The sequence below is a fragment of the Littorina saxatilis genome, linkage group LG6 (genome assembly GCF_037325665.1).
Source record: "Littorina saxatilis isolate snail1 linkage group LG6, US_GU_Lsax_2.0, whole genome shotgun sequence".
NCBI classification, from domain to species: Eukaryota; Metazoa; Mollusca; class Gastropoda; order Littorinimorpha; family Littorinidae; genus Littorina; species Littorina saxatilis.
This window is the reverse complement of record NC_090250.1, coordinates 42807415-42833229: the sequence shown is the minus strand read 5'-3', so window position 1 is coordinate 42833229 and position 25815 is coordinate 42807415. Positions and strand designations below refer to the sequence as shown.

At 44.8% G+C, this 25815-nt stretch overlaps 2 protein-coding genes across 4 annotated transcripts in view; one reads left to right on the top strand and one right to left on the bottom strand.

The window, feature by feature from the left end:
* LOC138969281 (phosphatidylinositol 3,4,5-trisphosphate 3-phosphatase TPTE2-like) overlaps positions 1-25815 on the top strand; it is a 113064-nt gene that overhangs the window by 3286 nt on the left and 83963 nt on the right. The gene's annotated exons all lie outside the window — the stretch shown is intronic.
* Positions 1-25815, bottom strand: part of LOC138969280 (ankyrin repeat and LEM domain-containing protein 2-like) — a 68480-nt gene that overhangs the window by 41578 nt on the left and 1087 nt on the right. The window contains exons 2-5 of one of the 3 annotated variants that reach the window (XM_070342034.1): positions 23523-23951; positions 20613-20779; positions 12856-13044; positions 12154-12348 (exon numbers count right to left, since the gene is read on the bottom strand). In XM_070342034.1, coding sequence (XP_070198135.1) covers positions 12154-12348; positions 12856-13044; positions 20613-20779; positions 23523-23901 — 930 coding nt within the window. In that variant the 5' untranslated portion in view covers positions 23902-23951. Of the gene's footprint in view, positions 1-12153; positions 12349-12855; positions 13045-20612; positions 20780-23522; positions 23952-25815 lie in introns of those variants that run through there. The other 2 variants (XM_070342035.1, XM_070342036.1) reach the window with 2 other exon arrangements.

Below are 25815 nucleotides of genomic sequence, written 5' to 3'. Positions count from 1 at the left end.
GAGATATTTCAACACGTGCTCTCAGCGCGCAGCGCTGAACCGATTTTGGTTCCACCTGAGCTACCCGGGCCCCCATACCGACACACCAAAGCCGCTACACCACATCACAACGCCAAAGTTCTCGGTGGATCTTTTTCAAATTTGGACACCGTATTCAGCTACACCCCGGACACAATATCATCGATGAGATATTTCAACACGTATTCTCAGCGCGCAGCGCTGAACCGATTTTGGTTTTTCTGTTCATTTCACCATTATAAGTAACTCTTCCTTATCTTCTCCAGTGTTTTGCGTTTATCTCCCTTCCTTCGTGTGGCTTCAATCCATATTCCCGTTTCTACGCTACTATTTTTAGAATGTCACTGCGCTGTCCAGAACGCTTCCCTTGCACCCGTAAGTTGTTCTTACTGTCAAAGTGAAAAGGTCGAATCAATTTATAGCCACGCGAAAAATACACTGTCACCTATCTCTATATATTTATAGATATAGATATACAGTAGTCCCTTCCATTTCCGGCCCTTTCGTGGACGTGAACCTGCCCGGAGCGGCCAGCTTTCCCATGACTAATGAGTTTTCCTTCTATAATTGACTCTTAATGGCCGTTAACCTGTCTGACGCGGTCAACGGTCACTGATTTTTGCCCTAAGGTGCCCCTCTTACTCGACAGGAGCGGCCACTTAACGGCCACTTGTCACTTTCGCGGGCGAGCGCCTGTGGCTCTCCCCGCCCACCCACCTGTGTGTGTGTGTGTAAGTGTTGTGTGCACAGACGGCACAGCACGAGCAGACGACATGAATACTTACGCATGCGCAAACTGTAAATACAGACATGCGCACATGTACATTTACGGCAGTCACTTCCGGATCGATCACAGCTGATGTGAGTTTGAAACACTTGTTTATCTGACACTCAAATACATATATAATAATCCAAACAACACACATAGAAACATACGAAACAATAGCTTAGCCAGGACGATCGAGTTAAACACGCAAATAATTAAGATGTATAAACGAAAGCAAAACTAACAGAGACAATGAATCGGCGGCTCGTGGATGATCGCTTTCTTTTCTTCATGAAAACTTGATCGTGTTTTTGGGGTTTTTTTGGAGGAGGAGGGGACCTGTAATGAACGGCCACCTGATATTTGCGGTCACCTTTGCAATGACTAATGGGTGACCGGATATGGCAGGTACTACTGTACATATTTATATACGGCTTCTCTGTGTGTGTGTGTGTTTGTGTGTGTGTGTGGGCAACACCTGTGGATTTTAGAGTTCTGTTTGTGATGGGGTCTAGGGGCTTTTGTCTGTCTGTATGTTCTGGCATTTGAGAAGCCACAACAGATGATATAGGGCTAAGAAATAAGCTCTAAAATTCTCAATCCCGTTTGACAGGACTTCGCCTTCAAAGGTGATTGTAGTGAACCGCCACGCTGTCTGTCTCTGTCTCGCGATTCACCCCGGCGAAGCCGGGTATTCCTGTAGTATAGATATACCAGAGGAATACCCGGCTTCGCCGGGGTGAATCGCGAGACAGAGACAGACAGCGTGGCGGTTCACCACAATCACCTTTGAAGGCGAAGTCCTGTCAAACGGGATTGAGAATTTTAGAGCTTATTTCTTAGCCCTATATTATCTGCTGTGGCTTCTCAAATGCCAGAACATACAGACAGACAAAAACCGCTAGACCCCATCACAAACAGAACTCTACAATCCACAGGTTTTTGCCCACACACACACACACAAACACACACACACACAGAGAAGCCGTATATATATATGTATATCTATATCTATAAATATATAGAGATAGGTGACAGTGTATTTTTCGCGTGGCTATAAATTGATTCGACCTTTTCACTTTGACAGTAAGAACAACTTACGGGTGCAAGGGAAGCGTTCTGGACAGCGCAGTGACATTCTAAAAATAGTAACTTAGAAACGGGAATATGGATTGAAGCCACACGAAGGCGCAAAACACTGGAGAAGATAAGGAAGAGTTACTGGGAATGGTGAATTCGCCGGGGTGAATCGCGAGACAGAGACAGACAGCGTGGCGGTTCACCACAATCACCTTTGAAGGCGAAGTCCTGTCAAACGGGATTGAGAATTTTAGAGCTTATTTCTTAGCCCTATATTATCTGCTGTGGCTTCTCAAATGCCAGAACATACAGACAGACAAAAGCCGCTAGACCACATCACAAACAGAACTCTACAATCCACAGGTTTTTGCCCACACACACACACACAAACACACACACACACAGAGAAGCCGTATATGTATATCTATATCTATAAATATATAGAGATAGGTGAGAGTGTATTTTTCGCGTGGCTATAAATTGATTCGACCTTTTCACTTTGACAGTAAGAACAACTTACGGGTGCAAGGGAAGAGTTGTGGACAGCGCAGTGACATTCTAAATATAGTAACTTACAAACGGGAATATGGATTGAAGCCACACGAAGGAAGGGAGATAAACGCAAAACACTGGAGAAGATAAGGAAGAGTTACTTATAATGGTGAAATGAACACAAAAACCAAAATCGGTTCAGCGCTGCGCGCTGAGAGCACGTGTATAAGTTACACCTCCGTCCATCCATGGTATCGCCTGATATTTTGTCGAGACTGGGTCAATGAATATGATGACGTCACTCGAGGCTCTGCCGAGAGTGACGTCATTATATTCTTTCACCCCGTCGAGACAAAATATCACGCGATACCATGGATGGACGGAACTGTAACGTATATATGGCATGACCAAAGTAAAGAGAATTTGTCATGGGATGTGGAAACAAATCATTGGAAATTCACCATGGGCAATCAACCCAAGCCTAGAAGTTGTAGAACTATATTTTGTTTCAGTCTTGGCAAGGCCAGTTTTGTCCAGTTCCGGAAAAGACATAATGAATTCATTCACCCTGCCGAGACGAAAAAAACAATTCCACGGATAAAAACGTATAAGCTTATTATCCCGTGACGCATCAAAGCTAAATTTTGTTTTGAAATGTCATTACAACGTACAGATAACTTATAACGACATAATCGCCTTCACAAGACAGGAAAAACGCACACTTTGTTTTTCGTCTGCTACAAATCTAGTCTTGTTGGTTGACGGAGAGAATAAAGCTTCAATCATACCTTCATCAACAGGAATAAATGCTCAATCCGCTGTCAGTTCGCAACTGAACCTTGTTTTTTTCTTTAACTTTTTGGTTAACATTGAAACGGCAATCCAAAAGAGTGTTTCAGCTGTTTCAAGACAGAGGCTTAGCTCCTTCTTTTGAGTTGCTTTTCAGTCTAAAATGACACCGGAAGCGAACAAATTGTCGCGTGTACTTTCGTCACAAAAAGACGTCATGACAAAGTTACACGCAAAGCGAAAGAGACTTTGACGTCATTTACTTTTGTTTGGAATTTTCCGCCTGTTCCTAGCTTGTCAGTGAAGACCTGACGTGAGTAAGCTTACCCTTTGCAGCTGTGAAATAATCAGTCTTGTGTCTCGGTCGTGTAGGTACAGAGTTTGCTTCTGCAATCATTGTGTTCGTGTTGATGACGGCTTCATAAGATTTCCATTTTCTTGTTTCTGCGGCTGCGCAAGTTATTTTGCCTAGGTCATGGCCGAACTTTAGGCCTACGGAGAAATATCGCTGGATATTTTCTCCCTGGATTAACAGAGACAAAGAAGGGAAGTCATGCTGTATGTTGAAATATCTCATCGATGATATTGTGTCCGGGGTGTAGCTGAATACGGTGTCCAAATTTGAAAAAGATCCACCGAGAACTTTGGCGTTGTGATATGGTGTAGCGGCTTTGGTGTGTCGGTATGGGGGCCCGGGTAGCTGAGGTGGAACCAAAATCGGTTCAGCGCTGCGCGCTGAGAGCACGTGTTGAAATATCTACCAGGTTGTGTCCTGTCCCGGGTCTACCTGAATATGCCCACCAAATTTGAAGCAGATCCATCGAGAACTTTGGCCGTGCATCGCGAACTCACAGACAGACACACAGACAGACACACAGACAGACACAAGTCGTATATATATATAGATGTGAGCCTGTGCCAAAAGGTGATCCTTAAAATGGGACATTCACAGGCACAATTCAGAATGCAAACAGAGCTTTGCAGTATTTAGTCATTTAGAATCATGTTTAAAAAAAAATTGACAGAATTTGGAAGAGAACTTGTAGCATACTTTATTTGATAAATCCTGGACAAAGCTTGGTATTTGTGTATGTCAACTGTACACCGGACACAGTACTATGCTTAATATTTTGTTCATAAAAAGTGTGAAATGGCTCAAAATCACATTAGTACACATAAATGCATTGTAATCCAAGGATATATTGTTATTGTTCAAACAGCTGACCGCTGGACAACACAAATTACGTAGCCACCATGTCTTCTGTTTTGATTGAGTCAAGTTTATCACCTCACAAACAAAACAAGAGGCGAAGCCTTCAAGGCTCACGTAAGAAATCGACAAACAGTAACACAAACTCAATCACTCCGTCACACATATACACACACAGTAAGCATAGGTGACACGGTGCAAGAGTGCGAGACACTAGATCTAGATATGTCTGTCTGTAGCCTACTTACGGGAACACGACTGCCAGATGGACAGATCGACACTGCGCGCGCTTTCGACAGCGCTTCCTCGCGCAGACACCAGAAACACGCTGTGCAGATTAACCTGTAGGAAATCTCCTTTGGTATCTTCCTTATCTATTTTTTCTGGAACTACGAAACCGAACAATGTGAAATCGTCTTCTCCGAATCGGCGAACTGCAGCTCGGTGATAACTGTATTTATACCACAATCCTTCACGCGATCTGACCTAACCTTGACCCCTGACCTGGTCTACATACCACACACGACACAAACCAGTCACCTGTTTTTACCCCCCCAAAACCCCCCACCACCCGTTTTCTTTGGATACACACTTTAACTACATACGTGCCGATGAAATGTTGATCATTGCTTCAATACTTTGAAGCTGTTGCTTGAATAAATAACCAGGTAAAATTAGTATTTCGGTGTTCAGTCAAATGTTAAAGTTTCTACCACAGACATACCTACATACATACGCACAGACAGACAAAAGTTAGCATCGCATAGGCTACACTCACGTGAGCCAAAAACCCATAGCAAACGTTCAAGGAGCAATGTTTTATTTATGGTATTGTCAATGTTTTGGTATCTAAACTTAGTTGGATTTCTATTCAGATTACTATATTATACTCATATTTGTAGGTCAATCGTAATGAGACATAAAATGTGGTTTAAATGCATATTAATTATTATTCACTTATTTTCAAAAAAGATGTAATTTCAGACAAAATTATTTAAAGATAGTATACCCAAGGCGCCATTTTGGAAAGTTTTCTGACAATTTGAACCTTAAATTCCTCGCCCGTCAACCCCAGCTGACATTGAACCAACAGAAAGGGGTGGCGGCGAAAGCTGCAAACAACGTGCTTCAGCTGCTGATGATTCGGAAGAAAGTTAAACAAAACTAAAGTTCCAAAAACATTACCTGAAGGGCTACCCTTGGCTTCGGTACGATAAGGGACTTTTGTTTTATGTGTGCATGACACAAATTTGAAGCTGAAAGGCAAACGCACTACCTATACAGGTTCTGAAAATGTTCAAACCAGCACAATAAAACTAAAGGGCATCTTACAATCAGTTACCACAAGGACGCTTTGGTTGCGCAGAGGGAGTTTCGAGATAAAGCAAGGCAGGAAAGCAGTTTTCAAAAAGAAGGAAGAGGCAGTTACCAGAGTTTGTGTGGCCTTGACAAAACTTTTTTGGCTCTGCCTAGAAAACATGCCAATTTTGAATTCTCGTTTACTGATGCATCTGCCAACCCATCTTGGTGTGATCTCCTGTTGAGCACACACACACACACACACGCGCACACACACACTGCAATAACATATTACAGTTGCAAATTCTCAGATGGCACCATTTTTCAGCTTTGCACAAAACCATTTACAGACTGCCATAGCCTGCTTGGCACTTTTTGCTTTCAATTATGTTCCATCCGAATTTGATTGGAGGGAAAACATTTCCCATGGTCTTTTTCTCCCAGGCCGAAACCTGATTACAGGGATGGCCAAATTTAAAACAAATTCACTTGCCAGCTGGGCAAGTAACTTCAAGAAATTCAGTAGTCCGCCTACTGGTTTTATTGTGGTCTGTTTGCATCAAAGAAGTTTGCGTACCGGTTTGAACAAATACTAGCGCCATCACTGTATATTTTTCTACTTCTTTTCGGCATCAGTCTTTGAGTTATTGTTCTGTTCAGATTTGGAATCAGGAAATAATCATCTGAGATAACTTCAATGTTTAAGTTTTTATGTATGGAACATGACTCCGCTGTGACCCCAAAATGTGACGAGGGTCACTCAAACTGGGGTCACGTTGGGAGATCATCAATCCCTAAATGTTTGCAAAGTTTCAAAGCTCTAACTTCAAAAACTTCAGAGATAACGTCAATGTTAACTTTTTGTCCACGGCCGGCCACTGCTCAGTAACAAGACTCGCCGATCACTCGGGCGAGTAAAAAACAGAGTCGACAGAGTCACACTGTGGATTTTTCATGTGTTTCAGTGGAAGGATGCATATGTCAGATTTTAACTCCTGGGCAGATCTGAGGGAATCGAAAATTTTTAATTAAATTTTGATTTAATATAATATACTTACCCAATTCTTATGAATGCATTGACTTTAGTCCCACATGCTAGATGTCGAAAAAACCACTCAAATTACCTGCCCTTAGTAGGGTGGTAACCAAGCTAAAAGCGACGCCATAGCCGTTGCTATGGCCTGACCTTGCTCGGTTACCCATAACCCCCTGCGCACCACGTGAGCGCCAGCATCCGTAATAATCATTCGAGACTATTAATCAAACAAACACCCCAAGGACATAATCCAGCGGGGATGGATGGGAGGGTATTAACTATAAGAATTGGGTAAGTATATTATATTAAATCAAAATTTAATTAAAAATTTTCGATTTAATCACATATTCTTACTCCAATTCTTATGAATGCAGATTCCTCCTAAAGGTGGAGGGAACCTACTTATGTCCTTGTAAGAACCTGCCCTGCAGCAACTAAAACCAGCAATGAACTGGAGCCGTCTAGCCGCGTGCAGGAGATATCCCGAAGATAGAAACCGATGAACACATCATCTGATCTCCAGTAAGCCGTTTGCAACGCTTCGCCTAGGCGACCAGAACGCAACACGGCAATAAAGGAAGCCCAAAATCTGTACCCGAGCTGTTGGCAAACCTCGCATAGGCGAGAAGAACACCACCAGCCAGAGAAGAACACCAGACTCTGGACTCCCGAACGCCTGAAAAGGAATAGAGGGAGGACTGAACGCCCCCCCCCCCCCCCTGTTCAAAACGCACCACTCATAGGACTGTCCTATGAATGTAGCAGAGCCCCTAGAGAGAGACAAATAAAAGATGTCTCTTTCGCTCCATTGTAAAGAAATAAGAACCTGAGCTAAAGCTCGTGGTTCCAAAAGACAGTAAAGTCAAAAAAGGGATTAAAAAAGTCTAACCAGACAGTTAGAAAATCCGAATCTCCCGGAGCGAGAATCCTCCCGAGAGGAGGGAATCAAACACCAGAGGATATTGACCAGGTTTCTGAAACCCCAAAACCTGGCCAAAAACCGTGAACAAACGGAACCAAAAGCCCTAAGGCTACATCCTCTGGCAAACCCCAAAAACGCATGCGCCTCACTGCCCTATAGGGCTGAGGCCCAGAGTAAGTAGAACAAAGTCCCACGCGCTAAACAAGGGGGAGCCTCTAAACCTCGTAAAACAAGGTCCCTTGATCATGCCCACAAGAGCGCCATGAGCAACAGAAGAGAGGCCTATTTGTTTCAAAAACAGCTGAGATAGCCGAGACGCCGGAACCTCAAAGAAGAGGCCCAGCTGCCCAAAGCCAAAAACTGAAACAGAGGTGAAAAACCACCTGGCTTGAGAGAGGGGCGCTAAGGAGTTGCACCCCCGCTCTAAATCCCCAATTGGCCAAGGAGGCCAAAAAAGGAGCATACACAGATAAAGTGGAGGAAATATATGCTTCATGCCCAAAGACCAGAGTCAGAACCCATGATCTAAAACACAAACAGCACGCCTCCAGACCCGTAAGCAGATGGGCCAACCCCTGTGCAAGCCCTGAGAGGACCTGTTGAGCGAGTCGGCCAGATCGCAGAGCTGGCCGGGGAGATATTCCCCTGAGAAAATGATTTAGTGTGAAAACCCAATCAGAATCCCTTATACTCTGTCTGACAGGGAGTGAGAACTTGCTCACCCCAGCTAGTTCACATAAGAAGCAACAGAAGAATTGCCCGAATGCAACAGGACATGCCTGTAAATAGCCAAAAAGAAAGGCTAGTAGACTAAGAGCTACTGCTCCTAACCCCAGGCAAAAGAGAAGCCCAAGGAGTTGCGTCTACATCACAGCCTCAAGACTGCAAATGCCAGTGCAGGCCCCATCCAGACGAAAACGCATCCATAAAGCGGTCTAAGTCCGGGGGGAAACAAAGCTAGGGAAAAAAACACCCTGAGCGATCCAAAAGGATTCCAGCCACCTTCCCGCGTGGAGGAACCCACTCTGGAGGAGGGCCCTCATGTCCCAGACCTGTGAGGCCGAACCCCCCAAAAAACTTGAGGAAAGACTAGAGGGCCAGCATAGCTATCGATACCGTCCGACCGAAGATCGGGTCTAAAGACCCCGCAGAGGCCTGCTCTCGTGCCAGTCTGGCAGTGAAAAGAGCTTAAAGCCTCCCTATTCTCTCTTGTGTGAAGAACAAACCTTCCAAGAGACAAAGTCGAACAGCATGCCCAGGTAAAAACCTGGGATAAGGACAGCTCGGAATTTTGCCTGGTTACCTCCCTAACCCAAAAGAGCGTTCAGGGAGGATAAGATTGCCTATAAGGAAGCACAGAAGAGAGTCTCAGCCAAAGCAGAAAACTCCAAACCATGCCATCTTAGCTCCTCCAGAGAGGAGAGGGAGGAGTAACATCATGAAAACCCCATGTTCCCTGTGGTCTGTAAGCGAAGCCAGGAAACTAGCCCCTGGCAATAAAAAAGTCCGGATCAGACCCTGAGCCTGAAAATTCCCTGCTATCTTCTTCCGCACTAAAAGTGAGGACGAAGCAGACTGAAACCCCGAAGCCAGCAGTCCCCTGCGTATGAAGCAGCGGGAAAGGTGTAGGCTGAAGACCACTATCCTAAGGTGCGGATCAAGCCAAAAAGTGTGGCATGTGGTAGGCAATCACCAGAGACTCAGCAAATGAAACAATTGCGAGAAAGCCTGTGAAAACCCAAAGCCATCCCGGAAGAGGAAGGAAGAGAGACACCCCCAACCTATCCGGGACAAAGTAAACTGCAACAGCAGCCGCTCTATGTATGGGAAGCCTACAACCAGTAGGCAACCCTATACACTCCCCCTCCTCAAACAAGGAGTCCGAAATCTAACCACCAGTTGTGTAAAAACACAAAAGGAGGGAAGACAGGGGAGGTCGCGCACTAAATACTCCTGCCGATAACACCGCCAAGAGTGTGGATGAAAAGCGTGATCAGTCTCTGACTGCCAACCCAAAACCGCCCACCTGAACAAGAGGTGGGGGGAAGAGGGGTTGGTAACTGGCACAGATCTCTGCCGAGAAGGAGAGAGAGTGGAGACAAGACAAAGCCGGGCCCGGCGCGTCTTACCCCACCCGTTGTGCGAGAGAAGCATCCCAGTGCTAAGAACCAGACTACCTGGTTTGAACCACAACTCACCCCAAGTGGGGAGGGGGGTGGTCCAGCACAACCGTAACCCCTAGAGGGGGTAAGGACTGAAACAGAGAAACGGCCGTAAACGGCCGATCCTCACTCGTCCACCTGCCGAAGTCAAGTAGCCCTATCACTCACCCACCCCTAGGAGGGGGGGGGGTGACCTATGCTGGCTAAGGACAACGTCCACTGGCCAGGCGATACTATAGCCGAGTCCCCGCAGACCATTGTGAATACAAAGAATGGGAGACTGGAGAGAAAGAGTATGTTCTGTCTCCGCCTGTCACAGGTAGACAGCCGGCACAGCCCGTGCAGAGAACAAAACGGAGCAAAGCTCATTGTTCCCTGACCACTGTGCGAGACACCCTGCCGAGAACAAAAGAGAGTCAAGCTCATTGTTTCGCGACCGCTACCCGCGACAAGCGCAGGCAGCTAACACAGCCACCTGTCCCAAATGGAGCAAAGAAGGGGTATGTAACGTAGCCTGGAAAGCCGTACATAGCACCCCCGCTGTGAAGAAAGGCCTGAGCCACGCCATGCCCCAGATGGGGAGGGGGGTGGCTCGTCACAGCAGTAAGAGCGACGGAGAGAGACGAACCGAGCAACGGCCGACCCCCCTCCGTCCACCTGCCGTAGTCCTATAGCCCACCGCCCACCCACCCCGATAGGGGAGGAGAACGATTGTCGGGCCAGGACAATAGAGGCACAGACTGTGAAGACAGTCCAACAGCGCCCACCCCGTCCAACCCAGAGGGAGGGAAAGGGTGGAACGCTGCTCCAGCCCTCACCCGATCCTGCCCGGTGGGCGGGAAAGAGTGAGCCACTGATACCCCCCCCCCCCCACCCTGCCCCAAATGGAGCAGAGAAGGGGTATGTAACGTAGCCTGGAAAGCCGCCACCCGAACTCGCCCGGGGGGCGGGAAAGGGTGGGAAGCTAACACAGCCCCCTGCCCGCAAAGGGCAGAGTGGGACAAGCCCAGGCCGTGACTTACCGTGCCCCCCCACTCCCCCTTCCTCACGGTAAGGGGGCTGCATGACCGACCCAGCAGTGCTGGTTTAAAGCAAGCCGAGCGGCCAAAGCAGGCGGGGAGCTGGCCCCCTCTCCTAAAGGAGAGAGTGATCGCGAACAACCCAGTCTACCAGTGGCAGAAAGGACTGAACCGAACCGGCCGTTTGCACCAGGCGACGGTGCGACGCAGGAGCGCCCCCCCTATCCCCCCCCCCCCCCATTGGCGGGGGGCTGCGTAACACACTGTGAAGTACCGGCGGTAATCAGAGTGGTTAGACGCAGGCAGGGAGCAGGCCCCCCCTCCTAAAAGGAAGGGGTGCTCGAGAACAGCCCAGAGCCACCAGAGGCAAAAAACGGGCTGAACCGAACAGGCCATTTGCACTAGACCACAGTGCGAAGCTGACGAACGGGAGGGCGGGAACCGCCGATCGCGCCTGAAACAGCTGAGAATACAGACACAAAACATCGTTAAGTCCCCCCAAAAGGAGGACATTGACTGATTCCTCTTACGCAGAGAAAGGGGAAAGAATAGCCACACGGTCACCCCCCCCCCCCCCCCCCCCCCCCATCAGTCGCACCGACGACGATCCAACAAAAGGTCTATAAGGAGCCTAAAGGCTGATTAACCCCAACAGGGGAAGCGAGCTGTGAAAGAACTGAACCCGCCCTCGGAGGGATAGGAACATAAAAAGAAGTGCTGTTTGACGGATCTACGACCCGCATAATAGGCAAATCAAAGTTCTTAGGCTACTCTTAGGTATAGTTTTCTAAACCAGGCTAAGAGCCTTGTCACCTTCCAGTCTCGCGCCGAGTTTAGCTTTGTTGTCGGCCATTTTAAGACCGGCGAAAAACAGTCACCCAGAACAAAAAACTTCTGCGTGCGTGTTCAACACAAAGCTATCAACATTTATACCAAACATAAACAGGAAAGATCTCACCAAAAGGTAGACGGACAGGTAGACCCACAGGAAACCGGCTAGTCTCACGGACAAGCAGGAATGCGAAGGCCAAAAGTGAGTGACAAAATTCCGACACGTCCACCGTGTGTTGTCGAAAGTCGAGAATGATTATTACGGATGCTGGCGCTCACGTGGTGCGCAGGGGGTTATGGGTAACCGAGCAAGGTCAGGCCATAGCAACGGCTATGGCGTCGCTTTTAGCTTGGTTACCACCCTACTAAGGGCAGGTAATTTGAGTGGTTTTTTCGACATCTAGCATGTGGGACTAAAGTCAATGCATTCATAAGAATTGGAGTAAGAATATGTGATTAAATGTACATTATCCCTTACTCAAGAAGGATGGTACATTTGAAACAAAATCATGGTCTTTCACAAACCTACCCCTTTGTCCGGAGAGTTTAGGTACAGGTCCACAAGATAGGTAATTCTATGGTAACGTGACTGCTCCGTGTCATGAGAGTTGCAGTACAGCAGCTTGGTGAATTCTGGGTCAAAGAGGGTCTCCAGCACTGATGTAGCAATGCCTGCCTGGTTGCTTTTGGCAGCAATATGAAGAGCATTATGACGCATTCCTTCCTAGGGGGGAAATACAAAGCAGATTGTGGTAAATATATACACATTTGAAATAACACAAACAATCGGATAAAAAGTAAGCCACAAGCCAGCATTCCATTCAATAAGAAAAACTGTAAATTAATACAGAATTCTATTGTCTGTCATGTGGCACACAGATTAATCCCTTCTGGCTCATCAACAAGTATTGGAAAAACGCACAACAGGAGAAAACATGCAGTACTAAAGCACAGCACAAAGACTCCGATTTGCTTTGGGCAGGTTGACCAAACATTTGCACCTTTTTCTTTTTAAATGAACGCAGACTGTATTTATCTTCAATGGAAGACTACCTGTAATGAGCAGGTTAATCAGGTACAAAAATAATAACTGTAAATATATTTTAAACGGTCTGAAAAAAAAAACCACTCAACAGAACCTACCGAAAGGGGGTTCTACTTAATTGCTTTGCAAAACGACTAGCGTGATTACTACCTGTACCAACAAACTGACATGCTGAAAGCCTCTTACATGAAGAATAACAGGAGTGTCAGCACTGGTAATGAGGTAGCGAGGGTTGTTCCACACAGTGGTCTTGACTGTGTCGACGTCTCCCTTCTCCATGACTTTGCGGAACTGAACTAGGTCTTGAACCCTGGGCCCTTTGAAGTTTGACTTCTCCGCCTCTGTTGCCAGGTTGTTGTTGCTTGGTTCCTCTGACTTCAGTTTGATGAAGAAAAAAACAAACCTCTTTAAACACACTTTTAAAACATCTTCAAACAAGAATTGAATAAAAACAAAACACACACAAGAAAGGTTTGATTGAATTTGAAGAGAAATCCAAACATTCACTAGAACCTTGATCTATACAGGATATCATAAAGTATGTTTAAGATATCATCCAGAAGGATTACATGCACATTCTGTGGAACCCTCTTTTTAAGACCCCCAATTTAAACCTTCACCGGTTTAACAACCTTGCTTTTTCATATTTTCTGTTTGTAACCTCTGAAACTAACCCCCATTTTAAGACTTCCTCATTTTTAAGACCTGATACAATGGGCCCGAGCATGCATACTCACATGTTTATATTCTCTTAAAACACACACACACACACTCACAAACAGTTGATACTTATGCAAGTTTCTCATATATATCTAGTTTTTGCTTCTCAGCATAGGGTCTCAAAGAGAAACTGAAAACCCAATTTCACTGCGCAACTAGATTCTTGATCAATTAAACAGCAAACGTCAAGAAAAGCAATTGCTCATACGACCTTCATTTAGTCACACATAATGATAATAGTATAAACAAGAATGATGAAGCGTGATTTTACACTGAAGCCACACACAGCAGTGGCGAAGTGATGTCAGTTGAGTACTGACAAACTTCCGATTCGCACACACACACACCATTTTCCAAAATTTAGAGGGTGTTGAGTATGAGGTTAAGTGATGGTGGTGGAAAGGGTGGTAAGGCTGGGGCAAGTTTGTTTCTAGGGGTAGGACATTCTTAAGATTGAAAAACTAAATGAATTGACAGGTCACTGTCAGGTCGCAGTAGGATCATGTTTGGAGCAGTTTAATAGTACGAAATCAACATTCTCTTGGACATTATTTTATGAGGGTAGAACAGCACATTTTGTAATTCATGTACAGTGGAAAACTTTTTTTAAGACTTGAAAAAAATCTGAGAAAACAGGGTCCTTTAAGAGAGAGAGACTTCTTTTGGTGGGAGGGGGTTGGTTCACTGTAATTAAGCGAGTACCGTAAAGTACCTTGTAAGCGCCCACCCCCCCTGTGCCCCAATTCCGACCCAAAGTAGGGGGTGGGCGCTTACTAGGTACTACACCCTATGCACGAGCAGTTTTCAGTAAGAAATGTGATCTTTGATCACTTCGTAATCATATCTTCTTTCTTTGTTCATCTTCCATTGTTTTTCTTGTTCGTATTGTCATTAGAAGAGCTTGGGGAGACAAATGTCATCGCATCCTTTTCTTGTCTGCAGAGGTGCCGCTGTCGGCCGCACTGTGTCTCTGTTTCCCTTGAACAAGGGGTACGTCTGGTTGGTATTGGTACCTCGCCGAGTGGAGACAGCATGCCTTTGTTTCCAACGCTTCAGCCACATAGGTGATGCGACAAATTCGTCTATGTCCAGTCCACCAGACAGTTCTAAGGCTCTTCTTTGCAAATCTTTGTTGCGGACGACACGCCCTTCCGCCCGCTCTTGATCAAGATATTCTAACACACCTTCATCTACCTCTTCTGATCTGACGTCGGGACCGCCATGTAACTTTCGCTTCTTCTTTTCTTTTCCGGCCTGGTGACATAACAGGGTATCGCGATTCTCTCGCCATTCTCTATCCTTTTTCTATCTACCCCAAACTACCGGCACGGTTGGCCTAGTGGTAAGGCGTCCGATCCGCCCCGTGATCGGGAGGTCGTGGGTTCGAACCCCGGCCGGGTCATACCTAAGACTTTAAAATTGGCAATCTAGTGGCTGCTCCGCCTGGCGTCTGGCATTATGGGGTTAGTGCTAGGACTGGTTGGTCCGGTGTCAGAATAATGTGACTGGGTGAGACATGAAGCCTGTGCTGCGACTTCTGTCTTGTGTGTGGCGCACGTTATATGTCAAAGCAGCACCGCCCTGATATGGCCCTTCGTGGTCGGCTGGGCGTTAAGCAAACAAACAAACAAACAAAAATCTACCCCAAACTCACTTGCTGTTTGCGAAACATTTCCATTGGCGTTATTATCCAAATAGCCAAGAGCTGACAGCTTAAATGCAACGGTGTACAATTTGATCCGCGGCATCTTGTAATCATTGACTTGCAGGTGTTAAGATCCAAGGCGTGCAGACACACGTGATAGGGTTTGCAAGATAGGGAAATCCTTCACAAAACTAGCAGAACAAGTGCGGAATTTTTATTTCCCCTGATTTCAAAGGCGTAAAGTGGGGGGTGGGCGCTTACAAGGTACTATACCCTATGCACGGTTTTGGACTAAAAGTAGGGGGTGGGCGCTTACTCGATACTGGGCGCTTACAAGGTACTTTACGGTATATAGGACATTTTTAATGAACCTTTTATGAACAACTTTTTAAGGTACCAAGCTGAAATGCAATCCCATAACCCGGGCTAGGTCGAAGGTTGTGTGGCCTCAACTTTTGTGACGGGGCAAATATGACGTTATCAAATATCACTACCAAAAATCAGAGAAAAAGGGCACAAGCAAATGCCCCCAAAAATGTGTATTAAAGTGTAAACCAATCTCCATAAAAATCTGTTCAATAGCATTTGAAATATATCAGGCCTGGGAATGATACGCCTTTTGTCGTAAATACGACGAAGTCCTTTTCTAATTGTGTAAGAAAAGAGCCTCCGTGTGCCCTTAAAAATGCTTAAAACACAACATTTTCTCATCCGTACGCCCAAACCACTTTTACTCATTCCCAGGCCTGATATATGCTTTGCACAGACATACACAGACACACACACCTAGGGTGACAAACCTCGCTCTCCTTAAAATTTCCGAATCAATACTTGACTGAATGTAATACAGTAAAACCTGAGTCTAGCGGACCCTTGTTGTAACGGCCACCTGCTACATACGGACAGTTTATCATGGCACGAACACGATTTCAACAATAACTAACCTTTAACGGGCGGACACCTGCCACTTACGGACGCGGACACGATTTTTCAGACCGTAGGAAGTGTAAACACTGTCACAAACGGACACAACGTACATAAAAACGCAACTTCGAAAACTCGACTGTTATGCAGTCAGTGCTCGGTAGCCGTAGCACAAATGGTTGTTGATTGGTTGTCCTGTACCTTTTCTGACCAATCAGTGGCTTGTTTAGATGGAGACCAACTTTCGCTCACTCACTTTCGCTTCGCTCACTTTCGCTTTTCCGCATTGTGGATACGGTCACAACCTCCCCCCCACTATGTCTTTGGTAGTGAAGTCCACAACTTTGAGATCACAGTAGCAAAGGTCAAGAAACTGCTCTCTGGTTTGAAGACAGATAAGGCACAAGGCCCGGATGGTATCAACCCATGTGTCTTGGCTAAAACAGCTGAGTCTTTAGCATATCCGGTTGCAAGACTATTCAGACTGTCGTTGGAGAACAGTGAGATCCCAGAAGACTGGCGACAAGCTTATGTGACACCGGTTTTCAAGAAAGGTAGTCGAACAGAGCCTAGTAACTATCGTCCGGTCAGCTTGACATGCATCTTATGCAAAGCTATGGAAACCCTTGTCAGAGAGGCAGTAAATGATCACCTGAGGTCAAACAATCTCATCTGTGAGAATCAGCATGGGTTTGTGCAAGGGAGATCATGTGTGACCCATCTTCTGGAGGAATTGGATGATTGGACAAAGATTCTAGATGAAGGAGGCAGTGTTGACATAGTTTACATGGACTTCATGAAGGCATTCGACACGGTCCCACATGCAAGACTGATCGCGAAGGTTGAAGCGCATGGAATTCATGGTAACGTCCTTAACTGGATACGCAACTTTCTAGCGGACAGGCATCAGCAAGTGATTGTGAACGGTACACACTCAGACAAAGCGCCAGTCACCAGTGGAATCCCCCAGGGAAGTGTATTGGGCCCTCTGCTCTTCACCCTGTATATATATAAACGACTTGCCAAGCCAAGTCACCAGCTCTGTGAAGCTGTTTGCTGACGACACCAAGCTATATATACGTACTGACGTGCCCTCAGGACCTGTTGTCATGCAGGAAGATCTGGACAATCTACAAGAGTGGTCTGACAACTGGCTCCTCAAGTTCCACACAAAGAAGTGTAGTGTCCTTAAGCTAGGCAAACAACATACAGAGACCAGCTATCACATGAAAGGGAGATCCGAAAGTGGTGAGGAGGTTAGCATCACTCTAGAAGAAAGCGAAACGGAGAAAGACCTTGGTGTACTTGTAGACAATCGCCTGAGTTTCAAGGGACATGTTGCACAAGCAACTGCGAAGGCAAACAAAACCATAGGCATCATCAGGAGATCGTTTGAGCATCTGGATAGGGAGGTGTTTGTACAACTCTACAAGAGTCTTGCCAGGCCAATCCTCGAATATGGACATTCAGTATGGCAACCACAGCAGAAACTGCTGTGCAAGGAAATAGAGGACGTGCAGAGAAGAGCTACCAAACTGATATCGGCTCTCAGTGAGAAAACTTACCCAGAACGACTAGCTACTCAAACTACCCAGTCTCGAACACAGGCGTCTCCGAGGTGACATGATCGACCTCTACAAGTATATATATGCATGGGATCTACGACACAGGCAACCCGAATTTCCAGCTGGCCGAAACCAAAGACACTAGAGGAAACAGCCTCAAGTTGTATAAACCATTTTGTAGGCTGAACGTTCGGAGCTGCTTCTTCGCAGAAAGGGTGATCCCTCACTGGAACAGTCTGCCAGAAACAGTTGTGACAGCACCATCAGTGAACAGTTTCAAAGGAAGGCTGGACAATTTCTGGACAGACAGACCAGAGAAATTCTCGCCAACGTGCTACCAATAACCGCCCGCGCATGCCACCAAAAGAAGTGTTATTGTAGTACTATTCGACAGGATCGATGAACAGGCCTAAGGCCTTAAACATCGCAAGTTCAAGTTCAAGTTCAAGTTCAAAAGCAACAGTAGACTACTGTGTTTGAAAATGGAATCTCCAGCAGGAAAAAGAAAAGCGTTGACTTTAGAGCAGCGTGTCGCTGCCTTGAAAAAACTAGATAGCGGCCAATCATGCCGAGATGTGGCGAAGGAGATGGGATGTGGTAAAACACAGATCGCGAGGATCAAATCGGAAAAAGAAGACGTGATGAAGGAGTGGGAGTCAGGTGCGCGAATCGACAAAAAAACTGTGAAACGTCGGAAAACACAATATGAAGACCTGAACAACGTGGTATGGGAGTGGTATGGCAACCATTTATCATTTACCACTCCCCCCTTCCCCCCTCCTACTAATCTCTCTCTCGATCTCTCTCTCTTCGTAAGCAATCGTTCGAAGGAAACAATAGTTTACACAGCTAAATTTCTGTTCCATGCATTTATGCTGAGACTAGAAAAACTGAATGAAACAAGAGCTGACCCAATTTGGTCGAGACACACTGCGGAATTTCCCGTTGAATGACTGATGAAGAGTCAGCTATTTTTAGCTTTGTGACGTCCGACTTGCGTAAGTTTGAATGCACAGTGTGTGTAGGGAACGGGGTAGGTGGGGGGGGATGTTGTTGTTGTTGTTGTTGTTGTTTGCTACATGTATCATTTGTTTACTCACATTTTCAGTGAGTCTCATGTTCAATCCAATAAATACATACTACAGGTCTGACAAAAAGTGTCTTGTTCATTTTACGTGCTCTTTGTAAAATATTGCCCCGGCCCCTCCACCTGTGAAGAAGGGACACCTGTCTAATAGGGACACTATTACCATTCCCCAAGGGTGTCCGTTAGAGACAGGTTTTACTGTAATAAAAAATTTTAAAAAAGTATTTTTTGCTCTAGCTCCATAAAATAATGTTCAACAAAACAATGATTTCATTATCTTATTGACCCAAACTTGATTCCATTTTAACCTGTATCAATCCATTTAGTTACCCAATCCTAAGATCTCACAAGTACAAACTTACTCTCCCATCCCCAACCCCCTCTGGCCTCACCCTAACCTTCAACCACCAACCTCAATAGCCCCATTCTCAACCCCTTCAAAAATTGCGGGGCAAAAAGGAGAAAAAACAACATCATAACCACAGGATTGATTGATAGAAAAACACACCATCTATATATGACTAGTGTCTGTGTGTCTGTCTGTCTGTGCGCGATGCACGGCCAAAGTTCTCGATGGATCTGCTTCAAATTTGGTGGGCTTATTCAGAGAGACCCCGGACACAACCTCATCGATGAGATATTTCAACACGTGCTCTCAGCGCGGAGCGCTGAACCGATTTTGGTTTTTCTGTTTTTCTCTGGATCCATTCCCAGTAACTCTTCCTTATCTTCTCCAGTGTTTTCAGCGTTTATCTCCCTTCCTTCGTGTGGCTTCAATCCATATTCCCGTTACTACGTTACTCTTTTTAGAATGTCACAATTGCACCGGTAAGTTGTTCTTACTGTAAAAGTAAAAAGGTCGAATCAATTTATAGCCACGCGAAAAATACACTGTCATCTATCTCTATATATTTATAGATATAGATATACATATATATATATACGGCTTCTCTGTGTGTGTTTGTGTGTGTGTGTGGGCAACACCTGTGGATTGTAGAGTTCTGTTTGTGATGTACTCTAGCGGCATTGGTGTGTCAGTAGGTTCAAGCCTTCCTTCGAGAAGCCATAACAGTTAACCTCAATCCCGTTTGAGTGGACTTCGCCTTCAAAGGTGATTGTGGTGTTTAGGCACTCAGTTACATTTGGCGTCGTCGACAGCGATGGGACTCGACATGAAATGTTCAGGCCACTGAATCATTTTCGTGCTGTTCCCATTCCACCTGGGAGTGACCTAAGTTCATTCAAAGGGGGTCGAGTGTGACAGGGAGACTACCGTCGCCCTTCACAGCAGACTCTGCAGAGTTGAATTCTTTTTGTTTGTTTTGTTCCTTGCATCTATGAGCCAACTCATTCATGCTACTGTATTTTATTTCCAGTGCTTCGTGGTAAAACTAAAAGGCGCAACCCTCACTTTTATTTCAAAAGTTGAACTAAAATGAGAAAATTCCACATAATAGTTGCTTTGACTGTTTGAGTAGTAATATATGTTGTTCCGGATGCAAGATCAATGCCGCTGCACTCTACGAGCTGGTTTGTTTGTTTGTTTGTTTGCTTAACGCCCAGCTGACCACGAAGGACCATATCAGGGCGGTCTACGAGCTGGTGCCTGAACTTGTTTACAAAAACTGAACTTCAGACCCCGGTTGAATGACAGCTAGTTTTCAACTGTTGACCCCTTTGATGTCTGCAGAGAGGAAACTTTGCCCAGGTCATAAAAACATGGGGCGCAGGGGTGAACTTGGGGGGAAAAAAGTTGCCCCTTATAGTCCTGGAAGTAGGTATAAGGCTTGAAAAAAAAAAAAAAAAAGTGTAGCCAGATACATGAGTGGTTTTTAGTTCTGACACTATGACATCACCAGCTGATTGCTCAGGCCAGGCAAAATTTAAGTGAGCAATAAGCTCTAAGACTAAGTTAGTGTTAGGTAAGACTTGAGTTACTAATACATGTAGGTATAAAATGTAAAGTGCAGAGTACACTGGAACTGTGTAAGCAAACCAGCACCTGCTTGGGCTTCAACGGTTTCGTCTTTTCTTGGGCTTGTTTGGGAAGCTGTGACACAAAGGTTTTAACCTCTGTGCTGCTGTGAAACACCTTCAGTCTGGATCCTGCATTTTTCTTCATGAATGCAAGAGCTTCCACCTTCTCTGTGAACACTCTGTGCTCTGCTGCTGAAATATACACAGGACACTGCACTCATATTATATTCTGATTGATGTAAACAATTGAGAAAAGGAAGTGAAGCAAAATAGCAGCTTAAGAACTTCTGACAATGCAGAGGGCTACTTATGAATATGAGTTTAAAATAAAAAACAATAATAAAAAATAAAAAAATATATTATAAACTACAGGGGTGTCGTTTGGGTCGGCCCTTTGGCCAATCGCCGATTTTTTTTTACTTTGGTCGAAACTTTCATGTCCCTATCGGCCAAATGTCCGAAGAGTATTCGCTTAAATCGGCCAAAGTTTGTCCAGTTTTTTTTACTGGTCAGGCTTAGATTGCTAAAACTGCTGCCGATGTACTTAGTCAACTGACTGACGTTTATTTCCTTCGCGAATACCAAAAACGAACATCATGTCGCAACCAAAAAGAAAAAAAACTAAATTGGCCAAGGTTTGCTACCCTTCGCCAAGGTAAGTGATTCCGGACAAAATGACAGGAACACCGCGAATGTGGACAGTGTCAGTGTGAGTGGTAGTAGTGTTGTCGAGTCGGTCGAAGCAGACGACATAGCAGACGATAGTCACCGCGAATCGAAATCTGCTGAGCCAGAGAATGAAAAGTGTGTTCCAAATCGTGGTTTCCAAACAAAATGGCTCATCCTACACGGTTTTTGACTCACATGCGAAGCAAAAGTGAGTCTATGTACTCACCCGAGTCGTCCGTCCGTCCGTCCGTAAAACTTTAACGTTGGATATTTCTTGGACACTATTAAGTGTATCAACACCTGATGTGGCCTGATGGTGTATGGTTACAAGATCTCAAAAAACATGTGCGGCAACTTGACCTCACTTCAAGTTCAAGGTCACAGGGGCCGTAATTGTTGTCTTAAAAACGACCATTTTTCACATTTTCGCATTTTTTTCTGAAGTTATTGAGAATGGCAACTGTAGCTATGTATGCTATACAGGGCAATGTAAGCCCTATCTTTGGACACCAGTTTGGTTGACCTTGCTTCAAGGTCAAGGTCACAAGGGTCCTTAAAAGTTGGATTGTATACATATTTTGAAGTGACCTTGACCCTGAACTATGGAAGATAACTGTTTCAACCTTAAAAATTATGTGGGGCACATGTTATGCTTTCATCATGAGACACATTTGGTCACATATGATCAAGGTCAAGGTCACTTTGACCCTTGTGAAATGTGACCAAAATAAGGTAGTGAACCACTAAAAGTGACCATATCTCATGGTAGAAAGAGCCAATAAGCACCATTGTACTTCTTATGTCTTGAATTTGTGTTGTGTTGTGTTGAAACAGCTTTGTGTTGCATGACCTTGACCTTGGGTCAAGGTCACATGTATTTTGGTAGGAAAAATGTGTAAAGTAGTTCTTAGTGTATGATGTCATTTCTAGGTTTAGTTATTTGACCTTGACCCTGAAGGTCAAGGTCATGTAAAGGTCAAGGTCAAGAATGTGAGTCGTACGGGCTTTGCCCTTCTTGTTTATTGATGTTTTACCAGTCATGTTTCCCAAGGCTTGTCAAGATTAGCACAAGATTGGAAGAGTTTTACTTTTAAGAAATTAAAGTTAAAGAAGGTTTGAAAAAGTTTCAGAGAACTGGTGTCTGATGTAGTTAAATCAGCTTTCTGATTGTTTCAGTTGCAGTTAGCAACATATAATCCAGGGGCGGATTAGGGGGGTTGTTACAGGGGTTCAGGACCCTTCCCCCCCCCCCCCCCCCAAAAAAAAAAAAAAATCTGTTTTATTTTTTTTCTGTCTGTAAAGCCGGGGGAAGAGTTAATTGTTTAATTGTCACAGTATGCGACATGTCTTCCTTCTAACCATACTATATGATGTCGGGAGCAAATATCAGCATAGACCTATATTGGACCAGTGAAGATAAATTGCCATTATTTAAATTTAAAATTTAATACTAAACGTTAAAAGAAATATTGATCATGTTTAAAATCAAGGATAAGCCACAAATTGTTTATAAAAATTAAAATAGCGAAAATTCTTCTGCTTCAGGGGGGCTTTGCCCCTCAGACCCCCTAACGGGACCCTGGATCCCAGGTTGTACCCTCCCCCTTCTGGCTTAACTGTTCCGCCCCTGTAATCTGTGTTCCTAAGATAATGATTGTATGTATTGGTGTTCCCCTCTTGAGTCTTGTGCTTCAATGTTGCGGTGACTTTGTATGAGCCAAAATAATGGCCGAAAATTTTCGAAGATGTCCTAAAGCTTTCTGACAGTTTCGGCCAAATGTCCCAACATGAAAATGTCTAGCAACACCCCTGAACTAAAATTAAAAAAACACACACAATGGTATAGATAACTTTGAATTTAGATAGTTTTACTGTTTCCAGTCATTTAATGAGCAATAGATATCATACTCATAGCCATACACATTATATTTTAATTACAGAAAGCAGTCCCAGTAACTTTTATTGTTAATACACCTTTAACTTAGTTTAAGCCCTGGCAATGCGCAGAAAATGCTGCATTGTCTATGTTAGCGCTGTTACTTAAAATTCCTTGAAACTACCAATAAGTGATAAACTGACAAAACCTTTGTATGGCAGACAAAATGACACATAGTGACAGAACACCTGAAACATGTACCTTTTAACATTAACAGTAACAAATATTGGAATATAAATATTATTGTCCGTCTCTGAGGTATTTTTCCAAACCTATAGTAAATCTAAATGCACAATAAACAAAAGAAAACAACAACACCAGGAGTAGCACCTGTTCCAATATTTGGAGTTGTTGCTGGCGACTCTGCAAGAATGACAACATAGTAAGCACTTGGTTCCTCTCTCTCTCCACTTCTGTCCAGTGCTGATTTTGTTGTTGTGGGTGTCAACACTGCTCCTGTCTCACCATCTCCACCACCTGATCTTGCATTCACTGGCCCAGCCTCCGTCTCTTTACCATCTCCAACACTGTCCTCAATCCCAGTGACAGCATCAGGATGCTCAACAGTGAAGATTTTCTTTGCTAGCTTGGAGAGGAAGAGTTTACGTGTTGTAGGGGTAACAGGTCCCACCTTCTCCCCATGTTTCAGAAGCTCGGTACGCAGCTGCACATTGCTGAGGCTTTGTAGCCGATTTGTTATGTCATCCATACTGCTTGGACTTTTACCTTTTAATATGTGCTTTTGTCAGTAGTAACGTCCTGAAAACACACCAAACAATTTGTAATTTAGGAGTACATGTACACACATCAAACATATTGTGGCTATGAGAAAAATGTGTCCACTATGTCATTGTCACCCTTGAAGGGAAAAAAATTAAACTGTATCAAGCTGAGCGACGCTGGGCATCTTCTAAGCTGACTGTACATAGGCAGATTTATGACGCCACCAAGCAGAAAGTCATAGATTTTGTTGATGCCGCCAAGACCACTTTTTATTCATCCAAGGTCGCAGCATCCTCATCTTGTAAAGAGTTGTTTAACACTGTCACCACCATGCTTGGTAAAGCAAAACAGGTCATTCTTCCAACTGTACATGACATGTCTAAACTGCCAGATGTTTTTTCTAAGGATTTTCATGAAAAGATTTTGACCATCCGCAACAGCTTCGCCCAGCATAGCGATTCAGACCGTTCTCCCACTTTTGTTGGACATTCGTTTTCTGTTTTCACCCCAGTCTCTGAAGATTTTGTTCGTAAACTCATTCAGTCATTGTGAAGTCTGCCAAAACGTCCTGTGACCTTGACCCCCTCCCCACCCCCCTCCTCTGTGATCACTTCGACATCCTTCTACCCACCATCACTAGAATACTGAACGAGTCCCTTTCCACTGGCACCGTCCCCTCAGATTTAAAAAAAAAGCTGTCCTTAAACCCCTTCTGAAGAAAAGCAGCTCCCTCGACCCCAACGTACTTTAGAACTACAGGCCCATCTCCAACCTTCCCTTCCTTTCTGAAATCCTAGAGAAGATAGTCCTAGACCAGCTCTCCTCCCACCTCTCTGCCAACAACCTCCTCACTCCGCACCAGTCAGCTTACCGCACGGGCCATAGCACAGAGACCGCAGTCCTTAGTACAGTGGACGCCGCTTAATAAAACCGCGGTTAATAGAGCCAGCCGCTTATAAAAGTCGATTTCAGACGGTCCGGATTTATCACTGTATCTTATGTATTAGAAAAAGCCGGTTAATAAAACCAACCCGCTGCTTATTAAAGCCAGTTTTCTCAGAGAAATCACGTAGTTTGTGACTAAAACTCACATTATCTTGTTCTAATGTGGAAGACGACCAACAAACACTCATAAAATCGTTCTTCTCTGCCGAGTAATGATTCGTGACGGTGACAGTGAAATTATTGATGTACCGAAGTGATCAAAGTACATGTACATGTACATAATTAAAACAAAAGTTCCACATCCTTCGTGAAGTTTTGTTTAGATTCAAACAAGTGTAAATGACGAAAGAAAGTGACTGAGTGACGTAAACAAAAGAGAAGATTTTTTCTTTTCTTTCGAAAATGACGTATTCCTGGACCGCCGGTTAATAAATCCGCCGCTTATTAAAGCCATTTTCCACCGGTCCAGAAGTGGCTTAATCAAGCGGCGACCACTGTATCCTCAGCAACATTTTGACTTCCTTAGACGATAACAAAATTTCCCTGCTCCTCCTGTTAGACCTTTCGGCCGCTTTCGATACAATTGATCATGAAATCCTACTGTCCTGCCTTGAGCACACTTTCGGCATCCAAAATTCAGTTCTAAATTGGTTCAGATCCTATCTCTCAGACAGAAAAATTGTTGTAATTGTAAGCGACGTCCCATCCCAGGAAACCTCCCTCCTTTTTGGCGTTCCCCAGGGCTCTGTGCTCGGGCCCGTGCTGTTCATCATGTACACCTCCCCTCTGACTGACCTCGTCGACAGACATTCCGTTTCCCACGAAATGTTTGCTGACGACACTCAGCTTCAGAACTCAGAGACTCCCTCAGAATACGCCCAGATGACCACCTCCCTTTAGTCTTGCATTGCTGACGTTGAACTCTGGATGTCCACTAACAAGCTTAAACTTAACT